The 22,613-nt window shown below is 46.2% G+C and overlaps 1 protein-coding gene across 1 annotated transcript in view; it reads left to right on the top strand.

The window, feature by feature from the left end:
• The window catches only part of LOC110532459 (pleckstrin homology domain-containing family A member 5), a 109,425-nt gene that overhangs the window by 38,628 nt on the left and 48,184 nt on the right, over window positions 1-22,613 (top strand). The window contains exons 2-4 of the mRNA XM_036989714.1: window positions 3,508-3,628; window positions 3,767-3,871; window positions 17,838-17,910. Of these exons, the coding sequence (XP_036845609.1) occupies window positions 3,508-3,628; window positions 3,767-3,871; window positions 17,838-17,910 (299 nt within the window). The remainder of the gene's footprint in view (window positions 1-3,507; window positions 3,629-3,766; window positions 3,872-17,837; window positions 17,911-22,613) is intronic.

A 22,613-nucleotide genomic window follows, 5' to 3' on the forward strand; every position in this document is an offset into this window, starting at 1 on the left:
GCTCTGTCAGGAGGAATGGGCCAAAATTCACCCAACTTATTGTGGGAAGCTTGTGGAAGGCTACCCAAAACGTTTGACCCAAGTTAAGAAATGTAAAGGCAATGCTACCAAATACTACTTGAGTGTATATAAACTTCTGACCTACTGGGAATGTGATGAAAGAAGTAAAAGCTGAAATATATCGTTCTCTCTACTATTATTCTGACATTTCACATTAATAAAATAAAGCGGTAAACTTTTTGTTTTATGAATGTGAAATGTCAGAATAATAGTAGAGAGAATTTTATATTTCAGCTTTTATTTCTTTCATCACATATCCCTTGGGTCAGAAGTTAACATACACTCAATTAGTATTTGGTAGCATTGCCTAACTGACCTAAGACAGGGAATTTTTACTAGGATTAAATGTCAGGAATTGTGAAAAACAGAGTTTTAATGTATTTCACTAAGGTGTACTTCTGACTTCAACTGCAACTGGTTTCTTAGTGGAAGACACACAAATGATGCAGTTTCAACTTTGTTACACTGTCAGTAATTACACTGCTATTTGATAAATAGCATAAATGAGAAGTATAGTAAACTAACAAATTAAAATGGCAGATACTGCTCTTTGCTTTCGTATTACACTGCAATGTATAACATACTGTATCATGGCAAGGAAGAAGGCAGTAACTGCCGTTTTAAGGGTCAAAGGTCATGTCAGATGTCAGGGTCAACATGAATAAAACATTTACTCATAGTAAGGCAACAGAACACTACATCTCCAATGATCTCCCTAGAATTAATTTGGCTGGACAATTAAAAAACTTTGAAGCCATTTTTCTCAGTTCCACGCTATGAGCAGTTACTGCCTGTTTTCTTGGGAGGGCAGTATTCAGCACAAGTAGATCTGGGGCTAGGCTACTGCAGTATGACCCTCCCAGTATTGTATGCTGGTGTAAACCTCCTGGTGCTCAACCCTCTACTCTGTGTTTACCTACCTGTTGAGCAAAAGCATGCAGTCTTACTACTCAAATCTGAGTTTGATATTAAAGGGTTTTTGAAGTGTCATTCATGGATAAACTGAGGGTTGTATTGGTTGATTGAGGGAGGGAACAAAGGGTGGATGAGTTGATGGAGGGAGGAGTGGATGTATCGAGTGGTAGTATATGTCCGAGTATGGATTAGGCTATTGTATGGCTGAATTGAGTTAGAATGAGGAGGTGTTGTAGACTGCTCCAAAGGTGCAGCTGGAACCAGGGTTTCTGACTGTCCTTGTTCACTGACCTGAAACCCAATATATCCAAAAGATTCATTATTGTTTTTTTACTGCAGTATTTTTGTTTAATTCTCTTTTTATAGTGTCATTCCTTGTAGACCACAACATTGTACCATAGCTACAGATTGTAGGCTAAGACAGAACTTTCTGTTATTTCACTGCAAGGAGTCCCATCAACCCTAAGGGTATATATTAAATGGACGTTTAACCTTATTTTTACTTTTAAAACTTTCCAGCCTTTCAGCAAGACCCCCTTTTTTTAATCAGTAAAATTGACCTCACTTAACACATCTACACTGTGCTCAGGGAGTCAGTCTTCAGCAGTTGAAAGCATCAGCCCTCAGCTATAATCTCAACATGGCCCCTCTGAATCAAGCCAATTACAGTGCCTTGCGAAAGTATTCGGCCCCCTTGAACTTTGCGACCTTTTGCCACATTTCAGGCTTCAAACATAAAGATATAAAACTGTATTTTTTTGTGAAGAATCAACAACAAGTGGGACACAATCATGAAGTGGAACGACATTTATTGGATATTTCAAACTTTTTTAACAAATCAAAAACTGAAAAATTGGGCGTGCAAAATTATTCAGCCCCTTTACTTTCAGTGCAGCAAACTCTCTCCAGAAGTTCAGTGAGGATCTCTGAATGATCCAATGTTGACCTAAATGACTAATGATGATAAATACAATCCACCTGTGTGTAATCAAGTCTCCGTATAAATGCACCTGCACTGTGATAGTCTCAGAGGTCCGTTAAAAGCGCAGAGAGCATCATGAAGAACAAGGAACACACCAGGCAGGTCCGAGATACTGTTGTGAAGAAGTTTAAAGCCGGATTTGGATACAAAAAGATTTCCCAAGCTTTAAACATCCCAAGGAGCACTGTGCAAGCGATAATATTGAAATGGAAGGAGTATCAGACCACTGCAAATCTACCAAGACCTGGCCGTCCCTCTAAACTTTCAGCTCATACAAGGAGAAGACTGATCAGAGATGCAGCCAAGAGGCCCATGATCACTCTGGATGAACTGCAGAGATCTACAGCTGAGGTGGGAGACTCTGTCCATAGGACAACAATCAGTCGTATATTGCACAAATCTGGCCTTTATGGAAGAGTGGCAAGAAGAAAGCCATTTCTAAAAGATATCCATAAAAAGTGTTGTTTAAAGTTTGCCACAAGCCACCTGGGAGACACACCAAACATGTGGAAGAAGGTGCTCTGGTCAGATGAAACCAAAATTGAACTTTTTGGCAACAATGCAAAACGTTATGCTTGGCGTAAAAGCAACACAACTGAACACACCATCCCCACTGTCAAACATGGTGGTGGCAGCATCATGGTTTGGGCCTGCTTTTCTTCAGCAGGGACAGGGAAGATGGTTAAAATTGATGGGAAGATGGATGGAGCCAAATACCATTCTGGAAGAATGGAGTCTGCAAAAGACCTGAGACTGGGACGGAGATTAGTCCTCCAACAAGACAATGATCCTAAACATAAAGCAAAATCTACAATGGAATGGTTAAAAAATAAACATATCTAGGTGTTAGAATGGCCAAGTCAAAGAATCCAAACGAGAATCTGTGGAAAGAACTGAAAACTGCTGTTCACAAATGCTCTCCATCCAACCTCACTGAGCTCGAGCTGTTTTGCAAGGAGGAATGGGAAAAAATGTCAGTCTCTCGATGTGCAAAACTGATAGAGACATACCCCAAGCGACTTACAGCTGTAATCGCAGCAAAAGGTGGCGCTACAAAGTATTAACTTAAGGGGGCTGAATAATTTTGCACGCCCAATTCTTCAGTTTTTGATTTGTTAAAAAAGTTTGAAATATCCAATAAATGTCGTTCCACTTCATGATTGTGTCCCACTTGTTGTTGATTCTTCACAAAAAAATACAGTTTTATATCTTTATGTTTGAAGCCTGAAATGTGGCAAAAGGTCGCAAAGTTCAAGGGGGCCGAATACTTTCGCAAGGCACTGTACTCTGTCCATGTCACTGCACATACATTTCCCTGTCTTGTCTCTCTAACAACTTTAAATAGGCTGTAGAAGTCTTGCTGACAAATTGAGCTCCATCAGTTTATGCAGCAGTGATGTAGGCCAAGAATGAGTGACTCTGAGAGGCTTCGAGAAAGTTTTGCTGAGAAGTATCTTATGTAGATCAAACATGCCTCTAATATGTAGAATACGGAATTATGTGAGCTCATCTGTGAAAATGTCCTACCACTTATATTTCCTGTTGTGTAGGTCCAGCCCCAAAGCCCCAGCGAATGAGAAGGAGTGCCCAATGAGCACCATGAGTAGTGAGGCCTCCAACTACACAGGCGGCTCAGACTACGCTACTCACCCCAGTAGCCCCGCAGCAAGAGTGAGTTATCATGATTACTCACACACACGCATGCTCACACACACTCACACAAACACACACATGAAGGGACAAACTATAATGATCTAGATTCTAGAGTAACTTAACATCAATGTGAGTGTATAATTTACTCATTTTCAGCCCTCAAGATCCTCTAAAAAAAATCACAACTTTGGGAAGAGATTTAACTTGATAAGAAGGAACCCCAATGCAGCGGAAATCAAGAGTAACTGGCTTTACAAACTGGTGAGTGTTGTTGATGGCTTTGTATAGCAGTATACAGTGAATCAATTTATGAGTCAGGGAGACAAAGGGTGTTTCTCAAAATGCATACTACCATGCTCCGATCACGCAAATTGGAGAACTGGAGGGTCTGAGTATGAGTCCAAATCAAAGTATGCGAAACGGCAAAAAAAATGATTGAAATCAATGGCGGCCATTATTTGAGCTGAAGCTAAATAAAATACATTCCGACTTTGGAATGAAATGTTGCCTGACTACAATAGTTTATATTGATATGTTAATAAATACATGCTGTGCTAATTTTAGCATGCTTACCTTAGATCACAAGCCCATAATAAGTCAATAGGGCTAACTGGCTAGCTGCTACTGTTAGCTAGCCAGATAGCCACGAAGAATCTATAATGCATAATCTGGCCATCTTTGCCTGTTTAACTAGCTGGCTAGCTAGATTATTACGATTCAGATATGTAGCTGATAATTATGAAGTAAAACTTTTGCTTTGTGTATATCTTGTTTAGTCTATTGTTGCCATTGTCCTGGCTGGAAGAAGGATACGTGAATAGGGAGGTGAAGCGTAAGGTAATACAGTAGTGCAAGTGCTTCTCTAATGTAATGTTTTATGCATTCTTCACACTCTCGTCCTCACAAGAACATGCTCAAGAGTACGTCGAGAGTGTGGAGCACGGTAGTATGCATACACCCAGAGTCTTGACATGTAATTTTAGAAATTATGTAATTGTTTTTGATTATTGGGAAAGCTGGTACAACTGACCTCAACCTACACTATACAGTGAGGGAAAAAAGTATTTGATCCCCTGCTGATTTTGTACGTTTGCCCACTGACAAAGAAATTATCAGTCTATAATTTTAATGGTAGGTTTATTTGCACAGTGAGGGACAGAAAAACAAACAAAAAATGTCTGGCTCCCAGGTGTCTTTTATACAGGTAACGAGCTGAGATTAGGAGCACACTCTTAAATGGAGTGCTCCTAATCTCAGCTTGTTACCTGTATAAACGACACCTGTCCACAGAAGCAATCAATCAATCAGATTCCAAACTCTCCACCATGGCCAAGACCAAAGAGCTTTCCAAGGATGTCAGGGACAAGATTGTAGACCTACACAAGGCTGGAATGGGCTACAAGACCATCGCCAAGCAGCTTGGTGAGAAGGTGACAACAGTTGGTGCGATTATTCGCAAATGGAAGAAACACAAAATAGCTGTCAAACTCCCTCGGCCTGGGGCTCCATGCAAGATCTCACCTCGTGGAGTTGCAATGAACATGAGTGAGGAATCAGCCCAGAACTACACGGGAGGATTTTGTCAATGATCTCAAGGCAGCTGGGACCATAGTCCCCAAGAAAACAATTGGTGTGTTACACTACGCTGTGAAGGCCTGAAATCCTGCAGCGCCCGCAAGGTCCCCCTGCTCAAGAAAGCACATATACATGCCCGTCTGAAGTTTGCCAATGAACATCTGAATGATTCAGAGGACAACTGGGTGAAAGTGTTGTGGTCAGATGAGACCAAAATGGAGCTCTTTGGCATCAACTCAACTCGCCGTGTTTGGAGGAGGAGAAATGCTGCCTATGAACCCAAAAACACCATCCCCACCATCAAACATGGAGGTGGAAACATGCTTTGGTGGTGTTTTTCTGCTAAGGGGACCAGACAACTTCACCGCATCAAAGGGATGATGGACGGGGCCATGTACCGTCAAATCTTGGGTGAGAACCTCCTTCCCTCAGCCAGGGCATTGAACATGGGTCGTGGATGGGTATTCCAGCATGACAATGACCCAAAACACACGGCCAAGGCAACAAAGGAGTGGCTCAAGAAGAAGCACATTAAGGTCCTAGCCAGTCTCCAGACCTTAATCACATAGAAAATCTGTGGAGGGAACTGAAGGTTCGAGTTACCAAACATCAGCCTCGAAACCTTAATCACTTGGAGAAGATCTGAAAAGAGGAGTGGGACAAAATCCCTCAGATGTGTGCAAACCTGGTGGCCAACTACAAGAAACATCTGACCTCTGGGATTGCCAACAAGGGTTTTGCCACCAAGTACTAAGTCATGTTTTGCAGAGGAGTCAAATACTTATTTCCCTCATTAAAATGCAAATCAATTTATAATGTTTTTTTATGTGTTTTTCTGGATGTTTTTGTTGTTTTTCTGTCCCTCATGGTTCAAAATAAACCTACCATTAAAATTATAGACTGATCATTTATTTGTCAGTGGGCAAACGTATAAAATCAGCAGGGGATCAAATACTTTTTTCCCTCACTGTATATACAAAAGTATGTGGACACCTCTTCAAATGAGTGGATTTGGCTATTTCAGCCATACCTATTCCTGGCAGGTGTATTAAATCGAGCACGCAACCATGCAATCTCCACAAAGAAACATTGGCAGTAGAATGGCCTAACTGAAGAGCTCAGTGACTTTCAACGTTGCACCATCATAGGATGCCACCTTTCCAACAAGTCAGTTCGTAAAATTTCTGCCCTGCTAGAGCTGCCCCGGTCAACTGTAAGTGTTGTTATTGTGAAGTGGAAACTTCTAGGAGCAACAATGGCTTAGCCATGAAGTGACAGGCCACAGAAGCTCACAGAACGGGACCGCCAAGTGCTGAAGTGCGTAGGGCGTTAAAAATCATCTGTCCTCGGTTACAACACTCACTACCGTCCGTGTTCCAAACTGCCTCTGGAAGCAATGGGTTTCTATGGCCCAGCAACAGCACACAAGCCTAAGATCACCATGCCCAATTCCAAGTGTCGGCTGGAGTGGTGTAAAGCTCGCTGCCATAAGACTCTGGAGCAGTGGAAACACGTTTTCTGGAGTGATCGTCCACAGTCCAACGGACGAAACTGGGTTTAGCTGATTCCAGGTGAACGCTACCTGCCCCAAAGTATAGTGCCAACTGTAAAGTTTGGTGGAGGAGGAATAATGGTCTGTGCAGGGATTTAGTTTTTTTTACCCAATTTTCTCCCTAGTTTCGTGATATCCAATTGGTAGTTAGTCTTGTCCCATCGCTGAAACTCCCGTACGCACTCGTGAGAGGCGAAGGTCAAGACCCATGCGTCCCCAAAACACGACCCTGCCAAGCCGCACTGCTTCTTTACACACTGCTCGCTTAACCCGGAAGCCAGCCACACCAACGTGTTGGAGGAAACACCATACAACTGGCGACCGTGTCAGCGTGCATGCTCCCGGCCTGCCACATGAGTCGCTAGAGCGCGATGGGGCAACACAACCCAGCATCGAACCCGGATCTGTAGTGACGCCTCAAGCAGTGCATTGCCTTAGACCGCTGCTCCACTCGGGAGGACCTATGAAGGGAAATCTTAATACTACAGCATACAATGACATTCTAGACTATTCTGTACTTCCAACTTTGTGGCAACAGTTTGGGGAAGGCCCTTTACGGTTTCAGCATGACAATTTCCCCATGCACAAAGTGAGGTCCATACAGAAATGGTTTGTCGAGATCGTTATGGAATAACTTGACTGGCCTGCACAGAACCCTGACCTCCACCCCATCGAACATCTTTGGTATGAATTAATACGCTGACTGCGAGCCAGGCCTAATCGCACAACATCAGTGGCCGATCTCACTAATGCTCTTGTGGTTGAATGGAAACAAGTCCCCGCAGCAATGTTCCAACATCTAGTGGAAAGCCTTCCCAGAAGGGTGGAGGCTGTTATTGCAGCAAATGGGAGACCAACTCCATATTAATTCCCGTGATTTTGGAATGAGATGTTCGTTGAGCAGGTGTCCACATACTTTTGGTCATGTAGTGTACCTCAAATCTTCACTCTACAGCACAAAATATACACTATTTTCAAGTTCTCTCCTATTGTGCCATTCTCTTCTATGAATAATATAGAGGGGCTTACGTTCCCTCACTGTGCTGTCAGAGTTTGATCAACAGTCTTAAGACGGGCAGCACAGGATCTTGTACAGCCTCTAGCCTTTCTGCTCTGCTCTGCCAGTCAAAGTGTGTGTGTGTGTGTGTGTGTGTGTGTGTGTGTGTGTGTGTGTGTGTGTGTGTGTGTGTGTGTGTGTGTGTGTGTGTGTGTGTGTCAGTCAAACAAGCAATGCAAAGCAGTATTTAAATAGCAGTTTCCTTAATCACAGTTCCATGGTTACATACACCAAGGCCTGTACTCATAAAGCGTCTCAGAGTAGGAGTGCTGATCTAGAATGAGGTTCACCCTGCCCATTTCATTGTGTTCATTATCATTCAAAAAGCATAACTGCAAGTTTGTTAATGTTTTTTCTTCAAGGGGACTTCATTCGGGGTGATTGTAGTAGTTCAAGTTCAGAGGGAGAGAGGTGGATTTACACTTCTCTTCTGGTTCCATTTATTCAAACATGCAATCTATTGAAGTTCTGTTCTCCGCTGGAAAGGGCTGCAGTACTACTTCAATTGATTCAGGCTGAGCACCACATGATGTCACACTGATTCATTGTGAAGGCCTAATATGTGTCCCAAATGGTACCCTATTCCCTACATAGTGTAATACTTTTGGCCAGAGCCCGGGCCTATAGGGCTCTGGTCTAAAGTAGTGCACTATGTAGGGAATAGGGAGCCATTTGAGACGCAACCCTCAATTTTCTCTTCCCGCCCAGCCCAACCTCTATTATTAGCCGTGTGTGTGATCTATCTGACAAACATGACGGTTTGAGAATGGAATGGTACCTCATTCATGAACGCAAAGCACAGACATGACATTCAGGAATAGAATCATAAGAGAGCTGGGTTGGTGGTGGATTCTGTTATTGGAACAAAGGCATTTCAATATATCTCAATCCTGCCATAGAAAAAAAATACCACATGTTCAAATGCATATACCACCCGGGAATGTTTGTATTTGTCTGATCTGCAAATGTACTAGGAGCATATGTCTATGTATTGTAGTGTAATGCCACCAGAACCAGCCAACCACACACCAGGCAAGTTTACAGATGGATAAACATTGGTGGCCTGAGGATTTTCCACTAAATGGTAATGAGAGTGAGTTAAAATCACTCGGGGTCTGTGCTGGTTACAGAATCGAGTCTTAGATTGTAGTTCTGGAATCCTAGATTAATTTAAGGAGTTTAGAGTTTAAACAAGAAGGAGAACATCACTTAGTTTTCCAATAAAGAGTTCCGAACCGAGGCAGTTGTTGCCCTCTCTTTCAACCCCTTACCTCACCCCCTCCTGTTACAAACAGTAGCCTGAAGTGCCCTTTGAACACAGCATCCAGTGATACCGGAGAATTACTGCAGTGGAGTGGCTTTATTATTCAAGTTTATTATTTATTTTATTTCACCTTTATTTAACCAGGTAAGCTAGTTGAGAACAAGTTCTCATTTACAACTGCGACCTGGCCAAGATAAAGCAAAGCAGTGCGACTGTCACGACTTCCGCCGAAGTTGGCTCTCCTGCCTGTTCGGGCGGTGCTCGGCGGTCGTCGTCACCGTCCTACTAGCCACCATCGATCCCTTTTTCGTTTGTCTGTTGGTTTTGTCTTATTAGTTTCACCTGTGTGTATTTTAGTTTATTGACGTCCTTATATGTAGTAGGTTGTCCCGCCCTTGTTTCGTGCGGGATTGTTTTGGTTTCATGTGTTTTCGTGAATACGTATCGTGTTATTTGCTCCGATACATTTAATCCTGTGTTGGATTATTTCACCCTGTATTTTGGGTTGACCGTGTTTGGTTCCGGAGAATAAACATTCGACTCTCTGCACCTGCTCTCTGCGCCTGATTCCACCCACCTTGTTAATACGTGACAGAATCCCGCACCACCAATGGAATCAGCAGGAGCAGCCGCGTCTCCTCTCCCATCGATGGAAGAGAGAGTCCTCCACCACACCAGCGTGCTCCATCGGATTGGTTCTGCCATGGACCAAATGATGGAGAGGATGGATCGATGGGAGAGGAGTGGTCTTCCCACATCATCGCTAGCACCCCCTTCTCCAGCACCTCCTGTTCCTGCGACCACATCTGGCTCCGGGGCTCTGCGGTTGACACTCCCACGGGAGTATGACGGAACGGCGGCTGGGTGCCAGGGTTTCCTCCTTCAACTGGAGCTATACCTGGCTACCGTGCGTCCTGCTCCCTCTGGAGAGGAGAGCGTGAGCGCCCTCGTCTCCTGCTTGACTGGGCGAGCCCTCGAGTGGGCCAACGCAGTATGGAATGGTCCGGACTCGGCAAGGGATAATTACCCAGAGTTCACCCGCCGATTCCGAGCTGTTTTTGACCATCCACCAGAGGGTCGGGCGGCGGGTGAACGGCTGTTCCACCTGCGGCAGGAGACGAGGAGCGCACAGGACTTTGCTCTGGAGTTCAGGACCTTGGCCGCAGGAGCAGGATGGAACGACAGGGCCTTGGTCGACCATTTCAGATGCAGTCTCAGGGAGGACGTCCGCAGGGAGCTGGCATGTCGGGACACCACCTGCACACTGGATGAGCTCATTGACTTGGCTATCCGTCTCGACAATCTGCTGGCTGCCCGCGGGCGTTCGGATCAGGCCCTGTCGTTTCCACTTCCCAGCCCTCCTGCCCCTATCCCTATGGAATTAGGAGGGGCAGCTTCGAGGGAGACCGGAGGAGGAGTGTCCTCCTGCACCAGTTGTGGTCGACGAGGGCACACGTCAGACCGGTGCTGGAGGAACTCGTCTGGGAGTCGGGAGGGCAGGCGGAGCACTGCTCGATCACCCCAGGTGAGTAAGCACCAGACTCACCCAGAGCCTCCTGTCGGTCATGTGTATGTTTTGACTTCTTTCCCTGGGTTTTTTCCCTCTCTACAGCATAAGGCGCTAGTCGATTCAGGCGCAGCTGGGAATTTCATGGATCGTGGGCTTGCGTTAAGGCTAGGGATTCCCCTGGTGTCGGTAGACCAACCTTTCCCCGTGCACTCCTTAGATAGCCGACCATTAGGGTCAGGAGTGATTAGGGAGGCTACGGTGCCACTGGACATGGTAACGCAGGGGGATCATAGGGAGCAGATTAGTCTGTTCCTTATAGATTCACCTGCGTTTCCGGTGGTGTTGGGGGTTCCCTGGTTAGCTCAACACAACCCGGTGATTTCCTGGCGACAGGGGGCTCTTAAGGGGTGGTCAGAGGAGTGTTCAGGTAGGTGTAGAGGAGTTGCCGTTGGTGCGACTACGGTGGAGAGTCCAGACCAAGTTTCCACCGTGTGTATTCCCTCTGAATATGCCGATTTGGCTATCGCCTTCAGTAAAAGGAAGGCGACCCAATTACCACCTCATCGTCGAGAGGACTGCGTGATAAACCTTCTGGAGAACGCTGCACTTCCTAGGAGTCACGTGTATCCATTGTCCCAGGAGGAGACGGTAGCGATGGAAACATACGTTGCTGAATCGCTGAGACAGGGGTACATTCGGCCCTCCGCATCACCCGTCTCCTCAAGCTTCTTTTTTGTGAAGAAGAAGGATGGAGGTCTGCGTCCGTGCATTGATTATAGAGGTCTAAATTCCATCACAGTGGGGTTTAGTTACCCACTACCTCTCATCGCTACGGCGGTGGAATCATTTCACGGGGCGCGCTTCTTCACAAAACTGGACCTGAGGAGCGCGTATAATCTGGTGCGTATCCGGGGAGGAGATGAGTGGAAAACTGCATTTAGTACTACATCTGGTCATTATGAGTACCGCGTCATGCCATACGGGTTGAAGAATGCTCCAGCCGTCTTCCAATCCTTCGTAGACGAGATTCTCCGAGACCTGCTCGGGCAGGGAGTGGTAGTGTACATCGATGACATCTTGATCTATTCTGCCACACGCGCGGCGCATGTGTCTCTGGTGCGTAAGGTACTTGGGCGACTGCTGGAGCATGACCTGTATTGCAAGGCGGAGAAATGTGAGTTTTTCAAACAGTCCGTTTCCTTCCTGGGATATCGTATTTCCACCTCTGGGGTGGTGATGGAGGATGACCGCGTTACTGCCGTGCGTAATTGGCCGACTCCGACCACGGTGAAAGAGGTGCAGCGGTTTTTAGGGTTTGCCAATTACTACCGGAGGTTTATCCGGGGTTTTGGTCAGGTAGCTGCTCCCATCACCTCGCTGCTGAAGGGAGGACCGGTGCGCTTGCGCTGGTCAGCAGAGGCGGGCAGAGCATTCACTCGTTTGAAGGAGCTGTTCACCAATGCGCCCGTGTTGGCGCATCCGGACCCCTCTTTAGCGTTCATAGTGGAGGTGGATACGTCCGAGGCTAAGGTCGGAGCCGTGCTGTCCCAACGCTCGGGCGTGCCACCCAAACTTCGCCCTTGTGCTTTCTTTTCGAGCAAGCTCAGCCCAGCGGAGCGAAACTATGATGTGGGGGACCGGGAGTTGTTAGCTGTAGTCGAGGCTCTGAAGGTGTGGAGACATTGGCTTGAGGGGGCTAAACACCCCTTTCTCATCTGGACTGACCATCGTAATCTCGAGTATATCCGGGCAGCGAAGAGACTGAATCCACGTCAGGCTAGATGGGCCATGTTTTTTACCAGGTTCCGGTTTACCCTCTCATACCGGCCCGGCTCCCAAAACACCAAGGCCGACGCGCTGTCCCGCCTCTATGATACCGAGGAGCGGCCCGTTGAGCCAACTCCCATCATTTCACCGTCATGTCTCGTGGCACCGGTGGTATGGGAGGTGGACGCGGAGATAGAGGAGGCCTCACGGTCAGAGCCGGCCCCCCCCAACTGTCCAGTAGGAACCCAGTACGTACCGAGGGGGGTCCGGGACAAGCTGATTTGGTGGGCTCATACTCTCCCCTCCTCGGGTCATCCTGGCATCGAGAGGACAGTGCGGAGTCTGAGAGTGAGATACTGGTGGCCCACGCTAGCTAAAGACGTGAGATTTTATGTCTCCTCCTGCTCCGTGTGTGCTCAGAGCAAGGCTCCTCGGCACCTGCCTAGAGGGAAATTACAACCCCTCCCCGTTCCACAACGGCCGTGGACACACTTATCGGTGGACTTTCTGACCGACCTTCCCCCGTCCCAGGGAAGTACTACGATCCTGGTCGTTGTGGATCGGTTTTCTAAGTCCTGTCGTCTCATCCCGTTGCCCGGTCTCCCTACGGCCCTGCAGACTGCTGAGGCCTTGTTTACCCATGTCTTCCGGCACTATGGGGTGCCTGAGGACATCGTTTCTGATCGGGGTCCCCAATTCACGTCCAGAGTATGGAGGGCGTTTATGGAGAGACTGGGGGTCTCGGTCAGCTTAACCTCAGGTTTTCACCCCGAGAGTAATGGGCAGGTGGAGCGCGTAAACCAAGAGGTGGGCAGGTTTCTGCGGTCCTATTGCCGGGACCGGCATGGTGAGTGGGCAAGGTATGTTCCCTGGGCTGAACTAGCTCAGAACTCCCTACGCCACTCCTCAACTAACTTGTCTCCTTTTGAGTGTGTGTTAGGTTACCAGCCGGTCCTGGCCCCATGGCATCAGAGTCAGACCGAGGCTCCTGCGGTGGAGGAATGGGTACAGCGCTCCAAGGACACATGGAAAGCCGTTCAGGACTCACTACGGTTAGCGGGCGAACGGCAGAAGAGGAGCGCTGACCAGCACCGCAGTGAGGCCCCCGTATTTGCACCGGGGGACAGGGTCTGGCTCTCGACCCGGAACCTGCCCCTCCGCCTGCCCTGTCGGAAGCTGGGGCCGCAGTGTGTGGGGCCGTTCAAAGTCCTGAGGAGAATAAACGAGGTGTGTTACAGGTTACAACTTCCTAGGTATTACCGTATTAACCCCTCGTTTCATGTGTCTCTCCTCAGGCCGGTGGTGGCTGGTCCCCTGCAAGAAGGTGAGGTGCCTGAGGTCCCTCCGCCCCCCCTGGACATCGAGGGGTCCCCGGCGTACACAGTTCGGGGCATTCTGGATTCGAGACGCCGGGTGGGGGGCCTACAGTACCTCGTGGACTGGGAGGGGTACGGTCCGGAGGAGAGATGCTGGGTTCCGGTGAGGGACATTTTGGACCCTTCTCTCCTGAGAGATTTCCACCGCCTCCACCCGGATCGCCCAGCACCTCGTCCTCCGGGTCGTCCTCGAGGACGGTGGCGGCGCGCTGCGGGGGCCGCGCGTCAGGGGGGGGGTACTGTCACGACTTCCGCCGAAGTTGGCTCTCCTGCCTGTTCGGGCGGTGCTCGGCGGTCGTCGTCACCGTCCTACTAGCCACCATCGATCCCTTTTTCGTTTGTCTGTTGGTTTTGTCTTATTAGTTTCACCTGTGTGTATTTTAGTTTATTGACGTCCTTATATGTAGTAGGTTGTCCCGCCCTTGTTTCGTGCGGGATTGTTTTGGTTTCATGTGTTTTCGTGAATACGTATCGTGTTATTTGCTCCGATACATTTAATCCTGTGTTGGATTATTTCACCCTGTATTTTGGGTTGACCGTGTTTGGTTCCGGAGAATAAACATTCGACTCTCTGCACCTGCTCTCTGCGCCTGATTCCACCCACCTTGTTAATACGTGACAGCGACAGAAACAACAACACAGAGTTACATGGAATAAACAAGCGTACAGTCAATAACACAATAGAAAAAAAATAGTCTATATACAGTGTGTGCAAATGGCATGAGGAGGTAAGGCAAGAAATAGGCCATAGTAGCAAAGTAATTACAATTTAGCAGATTAACACTGGAGTAATAGATGAGCAGATGATGATGAGGAGATAATGGTGTGTAAGTTTTTATTTTTATTTTTTTATTTCACCTTTATTTAACCAGGTAGGCTAGTTGAGAACAAGTTCTCATTTGCAACTGCGACCTGGCCAAGATAAAGCATAGCAGTATGAGCAGACAACACAGAGTTACACATGGAGTAAACAATTAACAAGTCAATAACACAGTAGAAAACAAAGGGGGAGTCTATATACAATGTGTGCAAAAGGCATGAGGAGGTAGGCGAATAATTACAATTTTGCAGATTAACACTGGAGTGATAAATGATCAGATGGTCATGTACAGGTAGAGATATTGGTGTGCAAAAGAGCAGAAAAGTAAATAAATGAAAACAGTATGGGGATGAGGTAGGTGAAAATGGGTGGGCTATTTACCAATAGACTATGTACAGCTGCAGCGATCGGTTAGCTGCTCAGATAGCTGATGTTTGAAGTTGGTGAGGGAGATAAAAGTCTCCAACTTCAGCGATTTTTGCAATTCGTTCCAGTCACAGGCAGCAGAGTACTGGAACGAAAGGCGGCCAAATGAGGTGTTGGCTTTAGGGATGATCAGTGAGATACACCTGCTGGAGCGCGTGCTACGGATGGGTGTTGCCATCGTGACCAGTGAGCTGAGATAAGGCGGAGCTTTACCTAGCATGGACTTGTAGATGACCTGGAGCCAGTGGGTCTGGCGACGAATATGTAGCGAGGGCCAGCCGACTAGAGCATACAAGTCGCAGTGGTGGGTGGTATAAGGTGCTTTAGTGACAAAACGGATGGCACTGTGATAGACTGCATCCAGTTTGCTGAGTAGAGTGTTGGAAGCCATTTTGTAGATGACATCGCCGAAGTCGAGGATCGGTAGGATAGTCAGTTTTACTAGGGTAAGCTTGGCGGCGTGAGTGAAGGAGGCTTTGTTGCGGAATAGAAAGCCGACTCTTGATTTGATTTTCGATTGGAGATGTTTGATATGAGTCTGGAAGGAGAGTTTGCAGTCTAGCCAGACACCTAGGTACTTATAGATGTCCACATATTCTAGGTCGGAACCATCCAGGGTGGTGATGCTAGGCGGGCATGCGGGTGCAGGCAGCGATCGGTTGAAAAGCATGCATTTGGTTTTACTAGCGTTTAAGAGCAGTCGGAGGCCACGGAAGGAGTGTTGTATGGCATTGAAGCTTGTTTGGAGGTTAAATAGCACAGTGTCCAATGACGGGCCGAAAGTATATAGAATGGTGTCGTCTGCGTAGAGGTGGATCAGGGAATCGCCCGCAGCAAGAGCAACATCATTGATGTATACAGAGAAAAGAGTCGGCCCGAGAATTGAACCCTGTGGCACCCCCATAGAGACTGCCAGAGGACCGGACAGCATGCCCTCCGATTTGACACACTGAACTCTGTCTGCAAAGTAATTGGTGAACCAGGCAAGGCAGTCATCCGAAAAACCGAGGCTACTGAGTCTGCCGATAAGAATATGGTGATTGACAGAGTCGAAAGCCTTGGCAAGGTCGATGAAGACGGCTGCACAGTACTGTCTTTTATCGATGGCGGTTATGATATCGTTTAGTACCTTGAGTGTGGCTGAGGTGCACCCGTGACCGGCTCGGAAACCAGATTGCACAGCGGAGAAGGTACAGTGGGATTCGAGATGGTCAGTGACCTGTTTGTTGACTTGGCTTTCGAAGACCTTAGATAGGCAGGGCAGGATGGATATAGGTCTGTAACAGTTTGGGTCCAGGGTGTCTCCCCCTTTGAAGAGGGGGATGACTGCGGCAGCTTTCCAATCCTTGGGGATCTCAGACGATATGAAAGAGAGGTTGAACAGGCTGGTAATAGGGGTTGCGACAATGGTGGCGGATAGTTTCAGAAATAGAGGGTCCAGATTGTCAAGCCCAGCTGATTTGTACGGGTAGTAGTGATACTGGTGTGGAAAAGAGCAGCAAAGTAAATAAAAACAATATGGGGATGAGGTAGGTAGATTGGGTGGGCTATTTACAGATGTACAGCTGCAGCGATCGGTTAGCTGCTCAGATAGCTGTTGTTTAAAGTTAGTGAGGGAAATGTAAGTCTCCAGCTTCAGCGATTTTTGCAATTCGTTCCAGTCACTGGCAGCAGAGAACTGTATGGAGAGGCGGCTAAAGGAGGTGTTGGCTTTGGGGATGACCAGTGAGATATACCTGCTGGAGCGCGTGCTACAGGTGGGTGTTGTTATCGTGACCAGTGAGCTGAGATAAGGCAGAGCTTTACCTACCATAGACTTGTAGATGACCTGGAGACAGACGGTCTGGCGACGAATTTGCAGCGAGGGCCAGCTGACTAGAGCATACAGGTCGCAGTGGTGGGTGGTATAAGGCACTATGGTAACAAAATGGATGGCACTGTGATAGACTAAATCCAATTTGCTGAGTAGAGTATTGCAAGCTATTTTGTAGATGACATCGCCGAAGTCGAGGATTGGTAGGATAGTCCGTTTTACTAGGGTAAGTTTGGCGGCGTGAGTGAAGGAGGCTTTGTTGCGAAATAGAAAGCCAATTCTAGATTTGATTTTGGATTGGAGATGTTTGATATGAGTCTGGAAGGAGATTTTACAGTCTAGCCAGACACCTAGGTATTTGTAGTTGTCCACTTATTCTAGGTCAGAACCGTCCAGAGTAGTGATGCTAGTCAGGCGGGCGGGTGCAGGCAGCGAACGGTTGAAAATCATGCATTTGGTTTTGCTAGTGTTTGAGAGCAGTTGGAGGCCATGGAAGGAGTGTTGTATGGTATTGAAGCTCGTTTGGAGGTTAGTTAACACAGTGTCCAAAGAAGGGCCAGAAATATACAGAATGGTGTCTGCATAGAGGTGGACCTAAATCTAACAAAGAACTCAGAACTATGTGTGTGTGTGTGTGTGTACCTTTTATTTTAATACAGAACAATGACCCTGTCTTAGGGGAAGGTTGTTTACGTTTCTATCACATCTGGAGTATACAACTGACTTTCTTTAATCTTCTTTATTTAGTACCAGTAACCACATTCTACGTCTGAACAGAACACCAGATGACTGTCTGATGATCTTTATTTCTAGCTCTTAGAACGAGTGACTCAGAGGAAATACATCGTAACAATTAAGTTATTCTCTTTTTGTACTCGTTGGGTTAAATAACCAGAATCAGTAGTATTGTCTACAGAAGGTAGGATAGTTTCTCAAACCTCTCCTTGGGGTTCCAAAGCCATTACATGTATTCAACTGCTACATTATCAAGTCTTTGACTAGTTGTAGGTGAGCTGAGGAGACATAATTTGGTCTGACTGTTTCTGTGTCCCTCTGTTATGTTTCAGGACAGCACGGGGATGAAGCTATGGAAGAAGAGGTGGTTTGTGCTGTCAGATATGTGCCTGTACTACTACAGAGGTGAGTCCACTATGAAGAACACCTATATTTTTTCTAAACAGTAAGCATAAATATATCACAACAGATACTAGCCTCATCCTGGATTATATTGCCTATATCTGCAAATGTCTGGTACAGAAATGCAATTTTGATGTTCACGGTGTCTTGAATCTCTTGCTGTAACTTGTCAGAAGTAAACATTTATTGGTTTAACCAGAAAGGACTCATTGAGATTTGAAATCTATTTTTCAAGAGTGTCCTGGCCAAGATAGGCAGCACCAAGTCACTGCACAATTACAGACAGACAACATGAAAAACTACAGGTAATCTAGTAAAAAACCATAGAATTCACAAGAGTATAGCAAAATCATAAAACAGCTATTTAAAAACATTGACAAGTCAGGGAATCAGCCTCAAAATCCTTCATCAATGATTTAAAAACGGGACAAGTTCTTCCAGTTTAAAAGTACTTTATAAGGCGCTCCAAGCCGATGGCGCAGAGTACATAAAAGCCCTTTTACCAAATTCAGTTCGGACATTTGGAACAGTTAGCAGGATAAAGTCCTAGGAACGAAGTACCCACCACATTTCTGAACAATAAAAATGGCCAAATTAAATGTTAGTAAACCCAAAATTGTCACGCCCTGACCTTAGATATCTCTGTTTGACTAGGGTGGCGTGACTAGGGTGGGTACGCTAGTTTTTGTATTGTTTAGGGTTTTTTGTATGTCTAGGTGATTTGTATGTCTATGGTGTCCTGATACGGGACCCAATCAGACGCAGCTGTTTATCGTTGTCTCTGATTGGGGATCATATTTAGGTAGCCATTTCCCTTTGGTGTTTGTGGGATCTTGTCTATGTGTAGTTAGTTACCTGTCAGCACTTGTTTGTATAGCTTCACTTTGTTAGTTTGTTCTGTGTTCATTCTTTAAATAAATAAGAATGTACGCATACAACGCTGCGCCTTGGTCCGATTCTTATAACGAACGTGACAAAAATGGCTTTGTAAATAAAAGTATACCAGTGACTGAGCCTACGATTGACTAGTGAAGGCCAGCCAACCCTTGTATATAAAGTGCAGTAAGGGTAAGTGCAGTAAGGGTTTTGCAGTTTAAAATAAATCTCAATGCTCCATGGTAAAGGGTGTCAATTGATCTCAAACACTGAACGAAGCATTCATATATAAAATATCCCCAGTCTTGTAAAGGCATGAATGTAGCTGATACTAGCGTCCTTCTGTCTTCAAAAGAAAAACAGGCCTTATTCCTAAAATAAAATCCCAATTTCAGCTTCAATTTTTTTGTAAGTTGTTGAATATGCAATTTAACCATCATCAATTAAAATTCCAAGATAATTATATGAGGTTACTGTCGAAATCTCATTGCCCTGACAGGTAGTAATAGGTGAAAGGTTCAGAGGTCTATTTCTTGCTTTAGAAAACACCATTAGCTTAGTTGTCAGATTGAGGATAAGCTTCAATTGACACAAGGTATGTTGAACAGTATAAAAAGCAGTTTGCAAGTTCTGGAAAGCTTTTGTGAGAGCCACAACAATACATAACAGTATCATCAGCATAGAAGTGAAATTGTGCATTTTGCACATTTTTTGTCTAACTTATTTATATAAATAGTGAATAAGAGGGAACCAAGTACAGAGCCCTGGGGCACACCATTACAGACAGACAATTTAACAGACAGAGCCCATCAAATTGAGTGCACTGAGTTCTATCAGACAGATTGTAGCAAACCAAGCAGCTGCATGCTCCGAAAGACCTACATTTCGCTCGACAATCTCTGCCTCAGTTTAGCATGATCAAGTGCATCAAAAGCCTTAGAGTGGTCAATAAAAAGTGAGACACAGTGCTGATTTTTGTCAAGGGCTTCAGTGATATTATTTAAAACCTTCATGGCTGCTGTAATTGTGCTATGCTTCTTCCTGAAGCCCGATTGGTACATTGATAAAATCGAGTTAGTATATAAAACTATTTTAGCTGTTCACAACAAGGGTTTCAGGTATTTTCACCAGGGGTGACAGCTTTGAGATTGGCCTATAATTATTTAAACGATTTGGATCTCCCCCTTTTAAAATTGGTAGGACAAATGCTGATTTCCAGATCTTTGGAATTGCATTAAATTCGAGTTAAATTGAACAGATATGTACAGTAAGTGGTTCAACTATCAAATCAAATCAAAATAAATTATAAAGCCCTTCTTACATCAGCTGATCTCTCAAAGTGCTGTACAGAAACCCAGCCTAAACCCCTAAACAGCAAGCAATGCAGGTGAAGAATCATGGTGGCTAGGAAAGGTCAGAACCTAGAGAGGAACCAGGTTCTGAGGGGTGGTCAGTCCTCTTCTGGCTGTGCCGGGTGGAGATTAGAACAGAAAATTGCCACGATGTTGATATGTTCATAAATGACCAGCATGGTCAAATAATAATAATCACAGTAGCTGTCGAGGGTGCAACAGGTCAGCACCTCAGGAGTAAATGTCAGTTGGTTTTTCATAGCCGATCATTGGGAGTATCTCTACCGCTCCTGCTGTCTCTAGAGAGTTGAAAACAGCAGCTCTGGGACAGGTAGCACGCCGGTGAACAGGTCAGGGTTCATAGCCGCCGGCAGAACAGTTTAAATTGGAGCAGCAGCACGGCCAGGTGGACTGGGGACAGCAAGGAGTCATCGGGCCAGGTAGTCCTGAGGCATGGTCCTAGGGCTCAGGTTCCTCTTGAGAGAGAGAAAGAAGAAAAGAAAGAGAGAAAGAGAATTAGAGAGAGCATACTTAAATTCACACAGGACACCGGGTAAGACAGGAGAAATACTCCAGATATAACAGGCTGACCCTAGCCCCTCGACACATAAACTACTGAAGCATAAATACTGGAGGCGGAGACAGGAGGGGTCAGGTGATACTGTGGCCCCATCCGATTATACCCCCGGACAGGGCCAAACAGGCAGGATATAACCCCACCCACTTTGCCAAAGCACAGCCCCCACACCACCAGAGGGATATCTTCAACCACCAACTTACCATCCTGAGACAAGGCCGAGTATAGTCCAGAAATATCTCTGCCACGGCACAACCCAAGGGGGGTGCCAACCCAGACAGGAAGATCACGTCAGTGACTCAACCCACTCAAGTGACGCACCCCTCCTAGGGACAGCATGGAAGAGCACCAGTAAGCCAGTGACTCAGCCCCTGTAATAGGGTTAGAGGCAGAGAATCCCAGTGGAGAGAGGGGAACCGGCCAGGCAGAGACAGCAAGGGCAGTTCGTTGCTCCAGTGCCTTTCCGTTCACCTTCACACTCATGGGCCAGACTACACTCAATCATAGGACCTACTGAAGAGATAAGTCTTCAATAAAGACTTAAAGGTTGAGGCCAAGTCTGCGTCTCTCACATGGGTAGGCAGACCATTCCATAAAAATTGAGCTCTATAGGAGAAAGCCCTGCCTCCAGATGTTGGCTTAAAAAAATCTAGGGACAATTAGGAGGCCTGCGTCTTGTGAGATCTAGATTTAAAATCTGAGGGGGTTTAGAGACATCAGGGCCAGGGTTAGGTTGCACGTTACCTGATATTAACAACTGAAAATTAACTAGGCACCTCTGTTTAATAACCCCAGGTCGTCCCCAGGTCGTTGCTGCAAATGAGAACGTGTTCTCAGTCAACTTACCTGGTAAAATAACGGATGAATAAATAAAAAATATAAATAACCTGGTAGACAACAAGGCCTATGGCCACCTAGGGTATGACCTCCACTCTGCTGAGTGGCTTATACCAGATCTACTGTATATAACGCACGCACACACTCATGCAAGAGGTTGGGTAGAATACTTTCTAAATGTAATCCGTTAAAGTTACTAGTTACCTGTCCCAAATTGTAGTTAGTAACGTAGTCAATGCAACATGTCGAAACAAAATTGACTATGCAACACTTAGTATGTAAAACTAGATATGCAAGAAATTGTGTTGTAGGCAGAACGCATTGGAGGAGGATTCTATTGAATTGACACACACGACTCTACACAGACCGGTACTCTACACAGACCGGTGCTGGCATAACCATTCAGTTGCAGTAGGCCTATATGCAAATAGACCATTGCCATATATGGATCTGAGCCAGAGAGGTCAATTGTTTTAGTCTTAAGGGTGCCATTGCTAGCTTGGGGGCAGCAGTGAGTGGTAGAGTAAGAGAGAAACGGAAACAGTTTTATTACAAACCAGTGATTCCACAGGAAAATGGTAAGTGTTACATCAAACACACAGAGCCCTTTGAACAGCAGGTATAGCTTACATATAGTATGGCTGCATCTGAAATGGCACCTTATATTGTGAAATTTGGGATGCAGCCATAGTCTAGGTCAGGGATGGGCATCTCCAGTTCTCCGGGGCCGGATTGGTCTCATACTCTTCCCCCAGTTAGTGTGAAATCTCATTTACTGCACTTTACTGCCTTATGGAGGGAGGGAGAGTGAGAGAGAGGCTGGGAGGGAGAGAAGGATGGAGAACAAAACAGGCTGGAGGACACCGATCGATCCTGGAGCCAGGCCTCCCAGTCAGAGCCCCAGGACAAACGGTTTCCATCCACTTCCTACTACAGAGAGCACACACACACGGTTCGCAGTACACGCACGCGCACACACACACAGGAACACGCACTTGTACGCCCACACATGCACGCGAGCACAAACACACACACACTCTTCCACCCAGTATGGTCTCTCAGCT

This window comes from Oncorhynchus mykiss, chromosome 1 (genome assembly GCF_013265735.2).
Source record: "Oncorhynchus mykiss isolate Arlee chromosome 1, USDA_OmykA_1.1, whole genome shotgun sequence".
NCBI lineage: Eukaryota > Metazoa > Chordata > Actinopteri > Salmoniformes > Salmonidae > Oncorhynchus > Oncorhynchus mykiss.